General features: G+C 35.1%; 1 protein-coding gene across 6 annotated transcripts in view; it reads right to left on the bottom strand.

Annotated features, from left to right (window-relative positions):
* Window positions 1-21,888, bottom strand: part of zip (myosin heavy chain 10) — a 352,102-nt gene extending 330,214 nt beyond the window's left edge. For all 6 annotated transcript variants that reach the window (XR_011332669.1, XM_069828865.1, XM_069828869.1 and 3 more), the window contains exon 1: window positions 21,254-21,888. Coding sequence is in view for 5 of the 6 variants with exons in the window: in XM_069828865.1 (XP_069684966.1) it covers window positions 21,254-21,610 (357 nt within the window). In the remaining variant the exon portion in view is untranslated. The remainder of the gene's footprint in view (window positions 1-21,253) is intronic.
* Window positions 21,889-22,667: the final 779 nt, after the last annotated feature.

Raw genomic sequence — 22,667 nt, 5'->3', positions numbered from 1 at the left:
CATTAAGCAACTTGGACAAGAAATGAAACGTGCATGTTCTGTTCTGTTCATTCACCTGTCCTTATACTACAGCTATGGTCTGGTATTATTCTTAGAGATCTGCACACAAACTTGTTCAAACGATGGCTTGCAGGTTGCACGTAAAAGAAATGTACCATCTCCAGCTACCAAATCCAGAGTGTCTGAGATCGATTCACTGCAGAATAGTGGAGCTACATGTCCCTTCCATATAGGAGGTACAGTGGATACAAAAAGTATTTGCACACCCTTGTTTTTCGTAATATTTAAATAAATATCAAGAAAAATTGTAACAGGTAACAGTAGTAAAATTAAGAGTTATGTACTTGATAAGACTTGCTTACATCTACAAATTGATATAAGAATCAGAAAACTTCAATTTCTTGTAGTAAAAAAAGTATTTGCACATTAAAACTCTCAATGGATAAGTCCTATTTTATTGGCTGAATCCCATCCAATGAAATATTTTGATGTTATAGTGGGGATTAGTATGTGTATTGAAAGATAGAACATCAATAAGCGACATGAGTCCGAAAGCACAAGAACTAGGTAAAATTATTTTTCAACGTTCGCAAGGTCAGAGTTACCGTCAAATTTGAAAAGACCTGTCCTGCCTCTTTCTACTGTGCGTTATGTGTGCAAGAATTACGAGGAGACTGGAACAGCAGACAATAAACCGCGAACAGGAAGACCAAAGATCTTACAGTTAGGAAGAGAGACCAAATAATCTATACTGTCATCAAAGGTCATTCCGAAGTGCTGCATCCTTAGCTGCCGACGTTTCTACAACGTCGGGCAAACAGGTTAGTTCTCAGACTATCAGGAATGTTTTCCATAGTACTAAATTCCATGGCCAAACTCCGAGAAAAAAAGCCCTACATTAGTGAAACTAATAGGAAGAAACGGTCAGAATTCGCTAAAGAATACAAAGATAAGCCCCTGAAATTTTTAGACAAGGTTATTTTTTTCCGACGAGAGCAAGTACAATCTATCTGGGTCTGATAGAAGAAAGTCGGTGTGGCGGAGACCTAATCAGGAACTGGAAAAGGAAAATATTATAGTCACAGTAAAACACGATTGCGGTCATATTTTGATTTGAAGTTGCATAGGATCCTCTGGGTTGGGAATTTAGCAATAAATGATGGAATAATGAATTCCGGAACGTATATCGAGCTGTTGCGTCATAATTTACCCCTAGCGCAGAAAAATTGAGTGCGGGTATAAATTATTATTTCCAACAAGACAACGATCCCAAGCACACTGCTCAAATAACAAAAATGTGGTTGTTGTATAACACATCCAGAATGGCTTGTAAACCCACCTCAGTCACCTAATCTCAATCCAATTGAGAATTTGTGGCACTTACTGGGCAAAGAAATCAGAAAACACCGCATATCAAACAAGACAGACCTTCATAATGCTCTTATGGCAGAATGGACTAAATTCCTCCCGATACAACAAGAGAGTTAGTGCATTCCATCCCACGAAGACCAGAAGCCATGGTTGAAGCGAATGGATCACACACGAAGTACTGAAAGAGACTTCTCTAGTTTACATGAAATTATTATTTAATTTACTGGCTGTGCAAATACTTTTTTTCACATCTAAATATGCAGTTTTTAGTTTGTAATTTTATTTTGTAACTATAAGCAATTTTTTCTTGATCATATAAGTCGTTCTTTTCATGTTGTTACTTATTAAAATTGTACTCAGAAAATCATCGTTATTATTTCTTTGAACATTAAAAAAAACAAGGGTGTGCAAATACTTTTTGTATCCACTGTATGTGTTGCGATTGTCTATAAGGCTTTTTTTTAAGTTTTGAACCACCTGACCAGAAGACCGCTGTTTGTGAATGTCTAACGCTGGTTCTCTAAACTTTTGAATGGGAAGGACAACAGTGGCCAATACTAGTACAATGATGATTAGAGCTAGGTTTTTTTAAGGTACCAAAATTGTTGGAAATATTTATGCATTTGAGCGTTATGAATCCGAAAATATACGCTAAAACATTAATAATTATGAAGAAAATAGTGCAATAATGTTACCTTTATCAGGGCGTTGCAGTACGTTACGAAGATCATTCTCAAATTTTCGGTAGTGTATAAAGACTATTCTCACGAAAGAAAGCCCTATACTGCGAAAATGTTCGTTCCACATCACAAGTTGTAAGTTTTGGCGTAATTGACCAAAGGCAATTGTTCCGCACTCAGAAACTAACGTGGAGTCTTCACCAAGCAATACAAAAGTACAAAAGATGTCATTTTTATGCATTTCTATTTTTTAAATATTACTCAAATGCATTTTAATTTTAAAAATTTGACTGAAAGACGTTTTAATTATTAGAAACGCGATTTAACGACAAAAAAAAAACGAAATATTTGCATTTTAAGTAATTTCGTCAAAATATGTAGTTTCATGTTACAAGGCTTTAATATACATTTTTATACGAAATGAAACTTTGGAATTACGTTCATAAATATGTGATAAATTTGTCATACGAAGTTTCAGTGATGCCCAATACAGGAAAAAAAAACATACGTATATAAAAACATAAAAATCGGGACTCTAATGATCACGACGAGTGAACAACTAAGGTCCAAATCTACGAATATCGACGGTTAACATCGCCTTCCAGACGAAGAGACGTTATCTCCAAAAAAAATCGATTTTAAAGATAGGCCTGTCTTGAATTCTTCTGTATGTAGTTTACATATCGATGTACTCAAAACCGCCGTATCTCTAAAAATCCATGTTTTGGAGATACGTCTCTTCTTCTGGAAGGGACTTAAGACAATGGAATTCCAAGGTCAAAATCGTTTAAGGTACCGGTAATAGATAAAAAAAACACAGAACACATTCCGATATTAAATTATTATCTATGCTACTTAATAGTGATGAGAAAAATTAAAAAAAATGCACGTAGCAATCTATGAATCAAGGCAAAATCAACGTCCACATAAGGATAATAGACTTGCGCAATAAAACCACTAGCAGAAACGCAAAATTGAAACAATCGAAATGAACTTAAGATCTGTAGCTGGATATAATAGTGCGTTTGCCTGCTGAGGCGGAGTTGCGCTCGGGCGTGGGTTCGATTCCCGCTTGGGTTGATTATCCTCGGCTTCATCTCGCCTTCACTAATTAAATCGACGCTAAATAACCGAGTAGTTGATACAAGATCGTTCAATAGCCAAGTAAAAAAAAGTTGTTTTTTCGCCTTCATTTCAGTATTCATAATGCCAGGTTATTTTACTGCCCGTCTGCACTACTAAGGCTTTCAGAATCAATGAGATAGTATGACGAAATGGAACAAAGGTATAATCCTCGATAGTCTAAAGGTTATACTGCTTATCACTGAATCGGAGCGGTTTAAAATAGATTATAATGGAAGATAAAAATCATGAGCATGATATAACGGAAAATAAAGCCAAAAACTTCGTTCCTTCGCTATACGGTAGGTAAAAGGGTACTGTTCCTCAATGAGGACTCCAGAATAAACTACTCATGTCCGCTTTTTGCGGAAGATTTCTGTTTCGAGCAAACTGTGTCTTTATTGGTATGTGAGACTGGAACGATCTCTGATGCTCAATTTCGGGAAATTAAATTCAGATCAAAGTATTGTTACAAAGGTTATGAATACTTGTACATTCGCTGTCGTTAAAACATATGGAAGACGTGCGACAGGGTTCACAATGTTAAATATCCTGCAACGTACACAAAGGCAAGAGACTGACATTCACATACAGTATAGAGATGTAGTCTACTCATGTTATCCAAATCTAATTTTATAAAGGAAACATATAATTGATAACTCTTTACTCAGAGCACATTTTAAAATACAGAAACTATTAAGAGACGAGGAGACAATGTGACTGTAATACAATCAGACTTATAAAGGAAACATTCCATACACACTTTATCCCATAGTCTCATGGGTTATGCCTTTGGTGAGAACCTGAGAACCCGACAACAAAAGTTAAATGAAAATGGAAAATAATCGTAAATACTCGAAAGAAACAATTCGAAAACCATCTCGTCAGCCACAAACCTCCAGAAAACTCAGTTAATCCACATCAGATTTATAGACCTACACAGGCGTTGTCGTCATAAGATGTGCTGTACAATGGGCATGGCCAAGTTCCTATACATTTTTTCGTCTTGTGAAAATATGCGCTGATCAGCCCTGGATACACTGCAGTGTACTAACTCATTTTACCTGCCCTCAAAATTTCTGTTACTTGCTCTGGCCGACAAAGCCTCTGTGATTTCAAGAAACATTGACTCGCAGATACGTCTGTTATGAAAACGATCACTTTTACGACCAAACACAGGTGACAGGTAAATTTTTCCCGGAGCCCTCTGAATTAGGAGCAATTCTTTCACGAACCGCATCCCAATACTATACACCATGCTTTACTGGCTTCCGTAGCATGTAAAGGATATTAATATCTGTGCGAACTCTTTGAATTTTTGCAGTCAAGGATACAGAAAAGGGAAGACTATCTGTTGAATACGCTCCTAACAAACTATTCTTCAGAACCGAGACAGTTTTATAGGTCCTTAAAAATCCGCTGTCCTCTGTCAAATTTCAACACCTGAACTTCGGGTCCAGTGGTAATTATAACACCCACTGCATGACTCGTATCAGTTGTGAATATAATTTTGTTCAGATTTTCCCCAATACTAGAAAGAATCCAAAATATAAAGCGACTAATTTAAGTCAGAAATATTATGAGTTACTAAAGCATATTAACGTAAACAACTCTGCTTTCGCGCGTTTCATTTTCTGCAATTTGCTAAACCCCACTTGCAATACTAGTTTATGCTGGTACCATGATCGACACCGACATACCCGGCCCTTGTTTGACCTTCACACCGGATCTGAACTCTATCTACAATTAGAAAAGCCATTATGCCTGACACAGTACAATAGTACTCAGGGGAGGGAGAGAACATCCTATTCAATAACGTTTATGGACATAGATCCACTGTCAGCGAAGATGTTTTACAATGTGTTTTCGGAAAATGGAATTTCCATGTGTTTAGACAATGTTATCATGGTGTTACTAGGTTCTGTAACTCGCTATATGCTCAGATGACTTAACTTACTCGATATATGCAATTCTCCGCCATTTTGCCCTGCACCACTAAAGCAGTTATTAAGTCTTATATTATTACTGATCAAAGCAAATGTTTCTAATGTTAAATGTAAGCACTGATTACCATGTGCTTCGTATCTAGATGAGAAACAAAATAAATTAAACTAAATTTAAATGTCTTACAGGCTAAACATGGGCACTATTAGGCACAGCTATAACAAAAGTCGTAAAGTAACTGGTAAGCGTAAGTTGTAAGTTAATGGATCAATAAAATAATACATTTGGAAATGTTCTGAAACGAGTTTTTGAACTTTCAATATTTAAGTGAAGTGGGGGCAGAAATGTGTGAATCGATTGGCTTTGGGTGGGCACTACTGCACAGACGGCCCCTCGCTAGTTGCACCCCTGTTCGGAGTTTGAATCCCGAGATTGGGAACCTTAATACGGTTTTGTTTTATCGTTTATACAGAAATGGATATATCAGCACGATAACTTAAAGAATCAATACTTCTTCTTTTACATTTCCCAAGTCAACTGCAGAGTTGGTCCAACACCTATATCATCGCTTCCTATGTCGTAGACACATATGCAAAAATGCGGCAAGTCCAAATGGAATTTTTGGCGGATGAAGGTCTTATCTGTGGCTGGATTTCGTATAATACTCCCATTTCCCTGTCGTTATCGTGTAATTCACTATCGTCATCATTCTGGTATAATGTAAATTCATCTTCACGTGCACTTGAGAAACATCGTCGACTGAACAGTGATCTACAGCTTCTACAGGAGAAAACTTGGATTAAATCAATCAATCAATAATAGGCGATAAAATAAAAAATAAATAAATTCACTCTATTAACTATCGATTACCTCCAAACAATATCTATACGAAAGGGAAATTAAATACCTTAGCTTCTCAAATATGCAAAACTGTTTAATAAATAAATTACGCAAACTAAAAACATTTCAAACCACATCATCGTCGTGACACAAATATGCAACGCTTGTTCCAGTCTCACGAAGTTTCATCAAAATTCTATACATTGAAAATTCACTGATAGTGTATGAACTATACGACCACGGGTCTCAATTCCGCATAGGCCAATGTGATAGTATCCTATGTTGTCTCAGAAGGAGACAATATGACGTGCTCAGGTGTTTCGTGAATTCTGCTCAGGTTCCTGTCAGGTCGAAACGTCTGCAAAGGGCTAGAACTAAACCCAGGCATGAATATGAAATCCCATTTTAAATACATTGACATTTTCTTATCAAACAACAGGGCTAACTTTAAATCATACTTGAAAGGGTAATAAAAATTAATACTTTACGTTCCCCATTTCGCGTATGATTCGGATTATCGTCTTCTTTTACAAATGGCTGTGAATATGCCATTTGTGTGCCAAAATTCAACTATATTCACAAACGTTCATTTTATATTTTTGAATGTTGCTATATTTTATCATAATATCGATCCTGAACAGTTAATTTTTTTTCCTTCCCACAACAGTACCTGAGAACTGCTTATAAGAGATTGGACAAATGTAAGAGAAAATAAGGTTGAGGATTTGATCAACGTGAGAAGATGAGACTTCGTTTAAAAAATGGACTACGGATCTTTCATGATATTCATAAAAAGAAATCCCATTTTAAACTACTACAAAATGAACAAGAGTTTTATGTTAGTACACGAAAACTGAACTTCGAATTATATTAACAACTTCTTTAAATTATTAATAGTCGCTTCTGAATCGATTAAATACTTAAATCGATAGGCAGTTAAAGTTAAAAACCAATTCTGAATTAACTCCATGATACTTGAACACTCATCGTCTAAACGAACTTAAAAATGAAGGTGAACGGCAACTATCTGATTAAATTACTATTCAATGAAGCGAGACTGGCGTCAATTACTGGATAGCAGATATTAAAGAGATGATAATAACTTTACTTAGAGCCATCACTTAACTAGAGTAAGGTTGCAAGTTTTCACGTTAACAAAGCACTGGAAGACTAGGCTTTATCATTTCACACGCAGATATTAAACATATAACTATTTTATTTTAATCTGTATTTTAAATTATCAGGATTTTGTTATCGTAAATTATCCAAAAGGTGCAATCGACGAACAGTAGCAGCAATACTTAAAATCTGTCAATAAAGCAGCAAGTAAGAATGGAATTTCTAACAGTTTTCTTTCTATAGAAATGAATCCCAATTGTGTGCTAATCTATACACGTTAAATAATGAACAAATGCCAACACAAGATACAATACATACTATTTTTAACGTGCGGAAATGAAAATGGATCTCCGCTGTGGTTTTGTGAATAGCGTACGCGCTTTCCGCGGTTCCATTCCTGACATGGGCAACGGAGATTTATCTTTTGCTCATGATACGCCTATTGGGGGTTGATCCTTGTCGTGTTCAGCTGTGTTTTCTCTCCGAGGTAGCCCTGTGTCGTGCTCACCACATGATCGGGGAGGCCCGCATTGTGGATATCTAGTGCTGATCAAAAAATATGCCCTCCCCTACATCTCACTGGCTTGTAAGTAGCCTATGTATCAAAGGAGAAAAATATTCGATTCACTACATAAACGAGTAGCAAGAAATGAACTATCAACGCAAGAGGCAGTTCATACCAGTAACTTAACTCAATTAAAAAGCGTATGGGATTGAACATGCTCAACAAATTTGTTCTTATAATTATAATAACTAATAAGTTACTTGTGCAACAATCCATAATGTTAATTACCAAATAATGAACAGCGAGATGCTGTAATATGATAAAAAAAACTATGTACAAGTACAATAGCTATGTCGGTATGCCTTATCTATAGGTCTACATTTATAAATATCATTCACACAGGATCACAGAGTATACGAGCAATTCTTCACAAAATGACAGTATCTTATCTACATTAATGATATCGGTGCATTTAATCTATAGGAAGACAGATATTTTACATAAGGCAAAAATACGGCTTCATAATATGGCGCAATACATTTCTTGACAATAACCCAATTCGAAAGATGTAAGAAACGAATAACAACATGAGCTAGTAAAAGAAAATAAGTTAATAGTAATTATGTTGTGGAAAACAAGGCCATATTTTTAATAACATTTATATTTTCCCCCCAGTTTTTTACATTTGATGGATGTATAATTACCTACACCTAAAGAACGAAATAATACGAATGCTCAGATAACACGAAATATTCCGGGAAATCTTTCTCACGGTAAATTTCCGGGATACGAGATATAATGCACACAGAGTTCGATCTATGGCAAGGGAGGTATTTTTCTATTTTCTCTTAGTAGGTGTCACTTCTTAAGAGACTGGAAAGCTAGATGCAGTCTTCTGGAACAAATGGGAAAAGGAGGACTCTTTCCTTTGGGATACAAAAAGTGATTCTGACAGTAACGGTGGATATATATAGTGTATGTGTGTGTGTGTGTGTGTGTGAGAGAGAGAGAATATGACCACAGTCTAGTATATACAGTCACGAAGCTCAATACGTAGTAAATTTGCATCCATAGATAGTTGCTAGCCACTAGGATCGCTAATATCGCCTCATTATAGACAATGCGAAATAGTACCGACAGTCTATTGTTCCTAGCATCCTCATAACTCAAGCTTCGTGACTGTATATACCAGACTGTAATATGACTCTTACCCAAATGACAAATACCAATGGTATTATGATTCTCTGTTGGTAATGTTTAACAAAATAATGAAATTATTGTTTCTTCCATAAGTTAATAAATTGTATAGTGGAAGGCATGAATTAGAATATAAAGAACTGCAGCTATTGAAATCAGGTTTATATATTTTTTACTTTGCAAAATATATGTTACTGTCCTATATTAAGAAGAAAACTCGAAACCAGCAAAGGCACTCAAGTCTATAATCATACAATAATTTGTAACGATGAAAAGCGAATGTAACGATGAAAAGCGAAATGTTGAAGCAATGTTTTATACGGAACCCACTGTAGCGAGAGAAATAAAGACAGAATATTTCAAATTCAATGCAACAAGACACGTACGTGGGTTGTTTTATCTATGTGTATGTGTGCGTGCGTGTGAGCGTTGTGTGTACGAAGATGGCGGACGAATTGCGGACCATTTATTTTGTATTTTCAACATTTTTCAATCGAAGGAATAAATAAAGAAAAAGTAGGCAAGAAGAGAGAATGTATTTTGTTCTCTTCTTTCACACATGATAATGGTATTTCAGAAATGTCACTAGTGTGCCAACACTAACATCTTTAAAACGTAGCAGCACTACTTAAAAACCGGTCATATAACTATTACTGCAATCGGTCCCTTCCATAGTTATACCCAACAGGTACAATATGAGCTATTGAAGTTTTCAGTGAAGGCAAGTAAGTGTATATAAATTTAGAATGCAATGTACCGACATGCGTTGGTGTTGCTTGAGTCCCCTCCTACGCGTACTGAACACATAGCCCATTCCAACCTTCTCGATTTAATCGTCTTAAGAAATAGAAGGTGTACATTATAACGCAACTTCTCGTCAAATAATTCAAACAAAATAGTGAGCGATATCTTCGCTTTTTCAATGGCGTAATTAGTTTGTAATCCAGTAAAAGAAAATAGGTTATCCTCAACTGTAATTAATAATTTGCATAAAGATAATCCTACGAACAGCCCTCTGCATAAACCATTAAGTCATTTCCTTTTATGACACTCGTAATTGGTCGAATGTATCAAATACCTACAACTCTACGCAAGTCTTAGGGGCCTTACGCCTACATATTCAGAGTAATAAATCAGAAAGTGGAGCACAAGTTTCATAAATGATTTTTCTTGATGAGCAGTTGTGTACTATATAAACAACATGAGGAAAAAGACGAAATCCAGAAGTCGTATGAACTCTCAGCCATGGGCCCGAATCCCGACCACACAACTGACGTCTGCTAGTTCTATGTTGTCTCAGGCTGAGTGGTTTTCACAAAAGATTCTAACATAGAGACAAACAAAAAAAAGACACTAGATCGATAGATCGTATGACCATGATAAATAACATATAAACCTTATTACAGATAATAAAGAAATATAGAAAGGGCGAAGGAAACTGAGAAAGAAGCACAGAAGAAAAGGGGAAAATGGAAAGGTCAGGAAATGAAAAGGGACGAAAGAAGCAAAAAAGGTGAAATGAAAAAAGACGAATGGGAAAACAAAAAAGAAACATAAATAAAAGAGAAAGAGAGAAAATAAGACAAAAATGACAGAAAACTTAAAAAGGAAAATGGGAACAAAAACAATGAAACAAAGCTAGAATATAAAAATTAAACATGAAAGCAAAATCACTGCTAGAAAAGGTATAACAAAAATAAGAAAGAATCGGCTACGGAAGAAAAGAATTTATAAAGAAAACTAAGAAGCTAATAAGGAAAGAAGGGGATTAAGAATGAATAAAATGACTAAGAAGAGAGAAAATGGCAAAGAAGGGAAGCAATGGATAAGAATTGGAGAAAGGGCTAATTAGGGAAAAAAGTCTAAGTAGGAAAGAAAAGGCTACGAATGAAAGAAGATGGCTTGGAAGAAAAGGAAGGGGATATGAAGGACGATGGGGGCTAAGGTGGCTAAAAAAAAAAAAAAGAAAAGGGCTAAGAAGGGAAAATGGGAGCTAAGAATAGAAGGACATAAGAAATAAAATGAGGCTAAGAAGGAAAGGGGCTAAGGAAAGAAAAGAACTGAGGTGAAAAGAAGGGGACTGACTGAGAAGGAATGAAATAGGCTAAGAAATAAAGAAAAATGTACAGAAAGGGAGGTAACTGAGAAAAATATGAAAGAAAACAATAAGTGAAAAAGGAGTGAAAGTAAAAAAAAAGAGAGAGACAAAAGAAACAGGACTGAGATGAAAGGAAGGGGACTGACTGAGAAGGAATGAAATAGGCTAAGATGGAAAAAAAAGGGGTTAAGAAAGAGATAAAAATATGCAGAAGGGGAAGTAACTGGGAAAAATATGAAAGAAAACAATAAGTGAAAAAAGGAGTGCAAGTAAAAAAAAAGAGAGAAACAGAGTATAAAAAACGAGAGAAATAGACAGTAATGGAGAAAGAATGGGAAAAAAAAGGCTTCCAAATACAACTAAACTTCCGAGAGAATAATATAATGATAATCCTTAAATACAGAATTGAGCAATCTAAAAACTTCTGAAATATTCCAAGAATGAATTGAATAAGCATGTAACGAGAAGTGAAGCGTAAGACAATACACATACTATGAAGGAGGGGAAGGAGTATCGTAGGCCTATATTCGCCCCTAAAATTCGCCTATAAGAACTGCTCTACCCCTGATCGAAACTACTGGGCATCTTACTTGAACTTATTCTCAAATCTACGCCAGAATAATCGCATTCTCACCATGTGTTACACTATTACGCAAAATATCCTGCTTACCCAATTTCACCACAATCTAAAACCACTTGTTATAACATTACCATAAGCTATCGTTCAAGTTTTATGCAACTGTAAATATTTGACGGAGATAAACAGAGTATTCTTTATGGATGACTTAACTACAGTAAGTAGTTATTCATTAACCGTTATGGGAGAAAGATCCTCGTGCAAGATACGTATAATAAGTCTACGAACCTGTAATGAGAAAAATTCCACGAGTAATTTACAAACTACTGGTCTTACGAGAAAACACAAAAGGTAAACAATCTCCAGACAGCGAACAGGGAATCTTAGGCTAAAAAAATGCTGATGGTACTCCATGTGAAGAGAAAACGACCTTGTACTTGTTGCGGCTCAACTGAAGGAAGGAGAGAGGACTAAAAGAAAGGGAAAATGACTTTCGAACAAAACCGCCATTTATCACAGACATAATTGTATCCGGCTGGCACAGGGCGAACATACAAGTTGGGTTGTCTGCGAAACTTGGTTACCGGGTGTATGAAACATGTTTTGTTTAACGATGCACCATATGCCGCCTTCATACTGAAAAGATGGGGTTCCAGCAAGATGCTGGAATTTGTGATATTTGCGATACAAAGCGGGATTTCTCCGAATACTTCACTTTTCGCTATCATTTCCATTCGATCACAGTTTCATTGTTGCAGCAATATGAATTATCTGTACAGTTCAAAAGGGCCATTAAATAAGGGCATAATGAATCATCTGACGATTCCTCATCAATGTGTACTTTGATTTCCTCTAGGTTTTAGTAAAGGATAATTACACCACTGATCGTTATTGAGTAGTCTCTGTAGTTTAAAAAACGTTCATTACTCATTCTTCACGAATGCTAGACCATGTGATCCGCTCCGGCGAACAACTGAATGTCATCTGTATTTCGTATGTCTTCCAGTATCAGCCTCTCGGAGTCACTAGTACAATTTGTAAAGGTACTGTACATACTTCATGTAACTATATTGAATTTATTCTTGTATTAATTAACTTATTTATTTTGTCGCGAATGGGTGTGAATTCTAATTCTTGTACAACTTTGTCATTAAAAGGGTATCAAAAAGAAATAATAACCTACACTCAATATTACAAATATCGGAATTATATTCAACCACTAGTCTTCTTTGAAAAGTACGATCATAGTCTACTATATTATATACAGTCACGAAGTTTGAGTTGTTGATGGTATTACGAACTGTGCCGGTACTATTTCGCATTGTCTGTGATGAGACGATAGTAGCGATCCTAGTGGTTAGCAACTATCTATTGATGCATATTCCCTATGTATTGAGCTTCGTGAACTGCATATACTAGACTCTGGTACGATCACAGTCTAGTATATACAGTCACGAAACTTGAGTTTATGAGGGTACTCGAAACAATAGACTGTGCAGGTACTATTTCGCATTGTCTGTAATGAGGCGACAGTAGCGATCATAGTGGTTAGCAACTATCTATAGATGCATATTTACTACGTATTGCGCTTCAGGACTGTATATACTAAAGTGTGGTACGACAACGTGCCAATGCCGCAATGTTTCGTGGTTTCAACTGAAAAAGCATCGAAGAAATACACAGTTATTTCAACCGTCTTTCAAAAATAATACACAACAGCTATAGGTTAGCTTACCTTTTAGATGTGTTTCCAAATTATATGCAATACGCTTTGTCAAATCTGGCAACCTTTTCATAAGGGAAGCTAAATTTATATTATATTATATTATATTATATTATGTGAGCAATGGCGTAAAGAATTTGGTAGAATTACTGAAAGAAAATCTTCTCCACATTCTTTCTATATACCGGAGTTCGAAAGGCCCAAGTTTGGTATCTTACAAGAGCGACCAAGAGTTAAGGTTGCTGTCCATATTTTATAAGTGTTGCTAACTACACAGACTATTCCGAGTCCTTGAAATGTAAAGACAATGAAACAATGATAGTGTGAAAATAGTAAGGGAAAACAAAACTATTCCAAAAAAATCTATTCCATAATATTTTCTTCGGCGAAAAACATGGCAACATTTACCGGGAATAAAATGTCGGTTCTTTTGATGAAAAAAAATCAACTCAAGAATTTCTCCATAATATCTTGAGACCTTTTCTGTTCTATTGCCATACGCTAAAATTTGTCAGATATCGGACTTCATTCTCTGTGGTAAGAAACAGTCAACTAATTCGGCTGATGGACGCGAACTTTTGTGCCGCTTTTCGGGGTAGACCATGAACATAGCGCATTCCATTCCACTTAGATTCTAACACTTGTTTAGTGTGAAGAAATAAGAATTGTTCTGAAGTAAAAGACTATATAATTGTGGAAATAGGGAATGAGGAAAGTTCTTATGAACGTAATAAATAAAACGTGTAAGTTACGTTAATTGAAATCAAGGTTTTCTAGCTGTACATCTGATAACGACGGGTACATATTCATATTAACGTTGTGAAATTTCATTCAAGGTGTACAAATAAAACAGACACCACCTACTAAAAGATTGAGAAGGTTAGCAAGGTGACCACATGGGCTGCAATATATTATGTCAACAGACAATTTACTGAACACGGTTTGAAAGAAAACAAAAAAATACAAATCGACGATTATCATACAACAGTGTATCTTACTGTTAACAGAAACTGATTAGTATGTTTATTATTTCTTCGTAAGAAATTATGCTTTGCAAATTCTATTCCTAGAAAGTACCAGAATAAAAATGTTAGATTACTCCCAGCAACTTTCAAAAGTGCATGAGTAATACATACTATGTTCCTCATAATTCGTCCTATGCACACCTGGTTCGATAATAAGCAACAGATGCCAAGCTTGCATTTTTTTAAAGAAATCATTTACGAAGAACACGCCGATTAAAAGCATTTGCAACCATAAGGCGTACTATCATACGAAACTCAGGACCTATGATGAAATACTGATCATTCGATGTAATTATAGATGCACATCTATAAAAGGCAATGAAAATGTTTGGTACTACCATGATGTAAGAATCACGAAGTAATTTAATATACTGTTATAATTCACAGTATGGTACCCACTGAGTAAGCAGATGATTAGGTAAGTGTGGCGAGGCAAAGTTAACATGAAAAATGGGACAGGGAAAGTTGTTAATGAAAAATTCTCCACAGAGTGAAGTGAAAAAAAAAAACTGAAAGAATAACTCGAATATAAGTATTACATGTCTTGACTTAATTATGAAAATGAACGTATGAATTTCAGATGAATTAGCCTATTTAACCTCTTACGTAATATCAAAATGAACATATGTTGGTTTCATGTGCAACAAACCTGTAAACATCTATGTATTGACTCAAACCTACTGCGTGTTTGCCAAGTGTGATTCACTCTACCTCATGATTCCTGCCCAATGCCACTTTTGCTGACACCAAATTCCACTTCCACTATTATCGTAACCTTTGTGCCATATGGAAGACAGTCGTCCATTCGAATCTCACCTGGGGCGTAATCTACGTTGGTGCCTCACGGACTGAAAAGTGAAATCATCAGATCCCAGGGTTCTATGAACTGCTAGCAAAAACAGTGCGGACTGACAGCAGAAACAGTTTGACAAGATTTCTTTTTGGGGAAGGACATGCGACCCCTCCCCTCCCCCCATTTCCCCGGCAACATTTCACCATTTCATCACAGTTACCTCTGTTTCTTAATCTGTCTTTACCTAAAGTTGATAATCTGATATGAATCTCTTGCTAATATTTATCTGCAGGATAGGCCTATGTTGCGGTGCTCGCTGGCAATACCAGACACTGAAAATAATACTTCATTCACTGTTTGTTCACCATTTGCTTAGTTTTTGTTTGCTTCTTGGATTTATATAAAAGATTTATTTTCAATTTTACGACTTAGGCTATCAATTTCGATTACATTAACATGTGATATTTTACATGTCAAGTATCAATATAATATTAGTATTAAAGTTTTCGCCTGGTATGGCATATTGGGATACAGTTTTGGCAATATCTATTACCATAATAGTTTGATCTATAATATAATTACATTCGTTTCTCTACGTTAACTTATGATTATGTACAAAACTATAATTATGGTCATGTCAATATAGAAGACGTTTATCAAGTTCATACGTAAGTTAAATTAAACACCAATTTACATTACTTCACATAAATCACATATAACATAACCCACATGCTAATCCACTAACAAAACTTTACAGAACATAAAACCAAGAGGAAAATTATGTAGATCTCCTTCGTGCCATCACATGAATATAGAAGACGTTTACCAACCACCAAATTTACGAATCAGTAGAAATAAAAGTTAAAAATTATACGCCATAAAATAAGTGAACACAATATCATACAAATGTCACATGACTTTCATAAGTGTTTTTTAAATGTTATACCAAATTTTTATGATTATTAATAGAGAGTGATAGTTCTTCTGTAAGTTTCAAAAAATTAAACAAGATATCAAATGCTTATAGATAACATAACATATGAAATAAAACTCGTGAAAATTATTGTGTAAATAACACATTAATTTAAGCATCTATCAATGCACTGTATTTTAACGTATCTGACATGACCATAATTATGATTTCGTACATAACCATAAGTTAACATAGATAAACGAATGTAATTATATTATAGATATAAATATTATGATAAATAGATATTGCCAAAACTGTATCCGAAGATGCTATACCAGGCGAAAACGTTAATAGAAAATTATATTGATAGGTATATTAATATGTAAAATATCACGTGTTAATGTACCCCAATCGAATTTATAAGTCATAAGATTGAAAATAAACTTTTTTATATAGGCCTACTCGTACTTATATATCTTTACTAGACTTACCTTAAACAAAAAACATGAATTGTAAATTTTTGGATTTAGTTTTAAATGTACGGTATATTTTATAAACGAATTTAAGATTTTTTTTAAAACTTGTTCCTTGGATTTTGTTTCTATGCCCTTTATATATAAATTCGTATATTTTTCCTCAGACATAATAATCTTGCTTTTAATTGTAACTGTGGTGAACTCCGATAAGGTCACTGAGTGGTGGTAAGACGAAAAAAATCAGAAATGACAAACGAGATATGAGTTGAAAGCATACGCCCAGATGTGTCTCTGTAAAACTTCCAGTACAAATTTCAGTTGGTACTGTCAAGATTGAACTCGGATATCCAATATGGAAAACATTTATGTTCTAGCTGCGATGTAATCAGTGATGCGACAACCCAAGAAGGGCCAAGGCCATCAGTCAACAACGGGCCTCATATCCACATGCCTCAGCAAAGATGAATGATCATCCAACCAGAATGGGGGTAACGTGTGGCCAGAGCGATGATTCCTACGTCATTATAAGTTTTGTAGCTGGTTTTTGAAATTGGATTTCGCTACCTAGTGTAGCTCCCCAATTTGATCACAACGCTGGGTGGTCACCGTTCCCATACACTGGCTGAGATTTCAAGAGAAAATTTCTTCCCCCATGAGGACTTGAACCAATGCTCATTCCATATCGCAAATCCACGCATAACTCCTTGGGCAAAGACGCTATGGTTAGTTAACAGTGTCCCCATTACAATCAACAATCATAAATTACAACACTGTAGTGCACCAAAGAGTAAAATGTGTCGAACGGGCCAATTAATTAATTAATGGACATTTCAATAGTTGTTGACATCCTTGACATCAGACAAGACACTTTTTACATTTCACAACTCAATCTTTGAAACTGTAAAGTTTGTCGTCCTTCGTATCATTGAATTTAATCAAACCTTTATTGTAAGTGTAAAAAGTCGCATCTTATCCACAGACTTCGCAACTTTATTTGGGTTAATTGTAAGATTAATGGCTTTACTGTCACGCCAATTGCTGGGATTAACAATTAAAGAGATGTGATTTTAAGTGTCAGAGGTTCAGATGTAAACACAATTCTCTCTCATTCACTTTTCAGGCTGACAATCTGCAAATAATGTTGACTGTACTATCGTTTGCAGATATAGGACTCATAATGCACTTACTGTATCTTGCGCAATGTAAGACTATGATGGAAATTCCAAGTGTATGCTTCGTAGGTTAAAATACAAGATCACCTGTCATCTAATCTATCAATGTAATTCATTAAGCCTTAAGAGATACCAATTTTTTGTTATCCCAAAGCTGAAGCATAGAATATCACTCAGAAGGATTGAGAGTAAACGCTTTTGAAATGATTACAGTTCCAAGACTGTTTAACCCTTTCCGCTCGAATGAGTCTATTTGGAATCACTAACATTTCTGTAATGTTTGCCTCATATGATTTGTCTGATGATTCCATTTGGTATCCTCAGAAGTACTTTCTATCTTTACCGATAGAGTGCAGTACCTGCCAGTTCCTTGGCCAGTTGTTATTAGGAAGAGGATTGCCTTGTTTTTGTTGTTTTTCTATGGTGTCTCTATGGCCTGTATATCCATAAATTCAGGTCAGAAAGGGTTAATTAACAGGCACAAAATGGATTTAGCTTTTTGTAACGACCTACCGAGTAAGATACCCTTCTCGTCCCTCCCAGAGGACCATGGTAGAGCCAAGTAACCAAAACATAGTGAATTCCTACATTTATGATGAGCAACACTGAAAATATCAAAGAATCACCTATTATGAATAATCTATCACTGCTTTCTTCCTCATTCTGAACTAATTTACTTAAATTATTTTGCCTACGTAATTCATACAAGTGGATAAAATTACACCCGTATTCGTCTTACGCCTGTAGTTGCCATACGTTACGGAAGTCATTGAAATTTTTCTCCATAAATGTCTCTTGCAGAAATGCAACAAAATGTTACCGATACTCACAGCTTAAAGAAGGGAAAAGGAATAAAAATGTGGGATATAAGTACCCAGTTAAAAAATTATTAATTTTTTTCTTCCAACAAAATAAATATCCCTTTTAATTTAGCAATTTCTTTCTTCTTTGTGTTGTTCTACCTCCTCCTTTCATATACTTACACTCACAAGTCAATGTGGTAAAGGTGAAGGTCTATCCTTGGATCAACACTAGACACATCCACATTGCGGACCTCCCTGACCATGTGGTCGGCATGACGCAAGGCCATTACAAAGACAATACAAGATAGAACACCAGGGACAATCACCTGGTCCCGTGGACGGAAGATAAATCTCCATTACACATATCAGGAATCGAACCACCGATCACTTGGAGGTGTGTACATATGCACAAGTCTATAGCAACGAACTAAACTTAGCCATGAGAAGGGAAAATACCTAGAGGTCTAAATACTGTAATAAATTTTTACACAGCAGCAGGAAAAGATGCATGCTGCATATTTTCTATCAATTAAGTCTACACGCACATTTGAATACCTGTAAGAATTCGACCAAAGTAAGTCTTGCATCACCTTTTCATATGTTCCAGAATCATAAATCGAAAATACTTTTGGACAAAGTTTTTACTTACAACTAAGTTAGCAGTTTATAGACACAAATTACATACAAAATTCTTACATTTATAATCACTTGTGTTAAATTAGAGGACTATATTTATTTAATTCTGAATTTCTTGGACAAAATCTATCAAGTCCAGGCGCTTGTTTCATAATAGGCTAGTTATAAAGCTACAAGCAAAAAGTTAATAGTGTAATGCAGAGGTTCTCAACCTATAGTACGCGTACCACTGGTGGTACATGAGCCACTGCTGATGGTACTTAAACGAAGTGTAAAATTAAAATATGAATTATCATAAAGTATAAAAATATATGCCGTTTTCAAACTTGAAACAATAAAAAAGTGAGTAAAACGATTTCAAGAATGTGTGTGAATATAAAATGATTTCATTAATATGTGTTTTAAACTTGTAATATTTCTAAGTGAAGGACAATTTCACCTCATTAATATTAATTCAATAATATCCAGTAAAACTGGGCAAGATAAGTCAAACACTAATGTTACAAGACTATTAGAAACAGGGCTAAGGTCACGTCAAGTTCGTTCACATTACAATTACATTAATTTACATTATTCAGTTCGTCCAACAGTAACTGAAAGTTTTCCCAAAAGTTGGCTGAATGAGACATAAACCAGTATTACATTTTTCCAACAAATAAAATCAAATGGACTTTTTGCAATGCTCGAAATTTCGGTATTCTGACAGAAACATATAGCCTATGTAACCTATTCTTTATTATCTCTTCCAACAAGTGAAGCCAAACAGACGTTTATTCTGACATTTGTCAGGACTGCAATAATCCACATTGTAATATAGGCCTACTGAAACCTTTGTTCCTTGTCCAATTATCTGCATGTACTTATTAGGAGACAAATCTCTCAGAACACACTACTCTACAAAATGGACAAACAGATAAACATCCAATACCTATGAATAAAATGAAAATACTAATCAAATGTATGCAAGATTTCTGTCTGTATACAACTTCAACCATTAGAGCTCAAGTTTTGTATCCCAACTCTTCTTAAAGGATAAAGAAGTAACAACTAAAACACAGTCCTTTGCAAGGATTTGTTAATATTGCTACTTATTAAAATGTTACACCCTTCCTTTCAAAAATTGGTACTTGAAAAACACCTGTGCAACAACTTTCTCTTTCGAAAACATGTCCCTAACTCTGGAAAAGAATTTCGATCATGATTTCAAAATTTCTGATAATATGTTTACCAAATTGTCAACATGAAGGGCTATAGCCTACTAAAGTACATTTCCAACATTCTTTGAAAGCGAGTGTTTTAGTAGCTCGGCAAGTCATTTTAGCTCTTATTCATCTTTTTAATCACAATAATAAATTGCAGTGTTGTACCATTACTGTTTTATTGCATGGATTTTATTGCCAAACACCTGGCATTAGAAAACAACAACAATATTAATATCAATATGATTAGGTTAGATAAGGATTTATTAGGTAAGGGTTTCAATGAATGTAAAGGCTAATAGACCTTCACAATTTCCTGTACGACTACAACATTAAATATTTTTGACAGTATTTTTTTGTAACATTAACCTACAAAAGTAAAATTTTGTTTGTGCTCCCCATAACCTATAATCTCTCTTACCGGTACTGAATGCAGCCTATCTGATTTGTAAAACTTATTGACGCTCCTCCTCCAATTTCAAAATATAAATAAATATGTAACCTATACATAACTTAAATAAGAATATCATGATTAAATATAGCCTTAATAACAGTGTTTCCAACGTTTTAACATACTTAACGAAATGAGTTACAAATTTTGTATTAGGAGCTTAGAACATACTGCAATTATCGGATTTTCACATAGTGAAAACAACAAAAACACAGTTTAAAAACTATAAAAGAAAACTGACACACTGCAACAGTTTCTGAACTCCCCTAACAGTTTATTCAACATTTCAGATACCGGTACCAAAATATGAACGTAAATGAAACTGGAAGCTTGTAAACATGGAATTCCTTATTTATTTATCTAAATACTCTCTCAACTGTTTTACTTCATACCTGTCACTTCTCTACATGATAAAAAGCTTAATTCATTTCCTAGTAGACCTACCTAAGAATCAATAACTACAGAAATATATTAGTGGACAATACTTTCCGTTCCGTAAATTTCCCACGAGGTCAATAATAATATAATCCTAAACTAAGAGACCAAGTATTAGGCATGCTTCGATAATATTAGCTAAGCTACATGAATAGGACATGATTCTGAACTCACATAGATGAGGCCGGAGTAATATCGGTCCTTGAGGTTATGGAGAACTGATGCTTCGTTGAGACAGGTCAATTCTGCCATATCTTCCACTTTGTCGAATTTGGGCGGATTCATTTTCTGGATGTCATCTTTTGCAACTAGTTGTCGTTTACCGGTTTCTACGACCTCAACCTCGACTTCATCGCCACGTTCTCCTTTGATTCCAGCCGCCACAAAGCCATGGGCTTCGTGTGGAACCCAGACCAACCTTTTTTGAGTCCATTCTGCCTGTGTGGCAGGATCATTGAACATATTTCTGTCAACAGAAAGGTATTTCAATTCCGGATCAGACCGGTCAACTTTCGTGTCACTATCCGCCATGTTGAAGAATACAGGGGGGGCCTGGCGAGTGGAGATTAATGTTTCTTGCTGGCACCACACTGACTATACACACGCCGTACAAATTAAAACCCTCTTCACAAACTCTACGTCGATACTGAAACTTTTCTCGGATTTATTACAGTAATAATCACACAGGTCCTTGCTATCTACACAACACAACTAAACTTTTAACAGAGTCCATGAGGTGAGAAAGGTGCAATCCCACTACTGATCCAAGTGACAGTTACAGCAGGAGTGCTACTTGCACCGGCGGCCGACGCCCGCTATCCTTTTGATCACGTGACAAAGTCAATTTATACCGCTTGAGAGCACTGTGATCGCACGAGCAGAGCATAGAGGAAGGAAATTTAAAGTGTATGATTAAAATGGGAGCAGGCACTGGAATTTATTATTGCTAATGAATCGCACGTATTATTGACGTTGAAGTTTATATTATTGATGCAATTTGCTACAAGTTACTTTATTTACTATAAAAACCCGTGAGAAAACGAAATGTTTGTTAAACTTTCTGAATGATTTGGTGTGAAATCCTGTTAATGTGCGATTTCACACAAAAAATATATATATATATATATATATATATATATATATATATATATATATATATATATATATATATTACGAAACAATACAATATGCCTTGAATTTCGCGAAGAAATGATGAAGCATTATGTAGAAAAACATAGGTTATGCTAAATAAATGATTAACTTACAGCGAATATTTTTTATCGTTTTCTTTTTGTCTCATATTTTCATTTATATATTATGTTCGTGATTTATTAATGCCATGAATGTAGATCAGTTTATTATCTATATTAGTTCCAAATATATGGAGGTACGTACTGTACTTACAATGTATACAATCACGTGATACAATGCGTTAGCGTTTTATTATTATGAGATGCTACTTAACCCTGGAATATTGACACTGTACAATGTTGAAAACCAAATTACAATAACACCTATGGTTCAAATATTGAAACAGCTTCCTCAAGATTAACACATAAATCTGCCGGATGTAAATTATCGATGACTA

This window comes from Periplaneta americana, chromosome 6 (genome assembly GCF_040183065.1).
Source record: "Periplaneta americana isolate PAMFEO1 chromosome 6, P.americana_PAMFEO1_priV1, whole genome shotgun sequence".
Classification (NCBI taxonomy): Eukaryota; Metazoa; Arthropoda; class Insecta; order Blattodea; family Blattidae; genus Periplaneta; species Periplaneta americana.
Note: the sequence above shows the minus strand (reverse complement) of the source record. Positions and strands in the feature narration are given on the sequence as shown.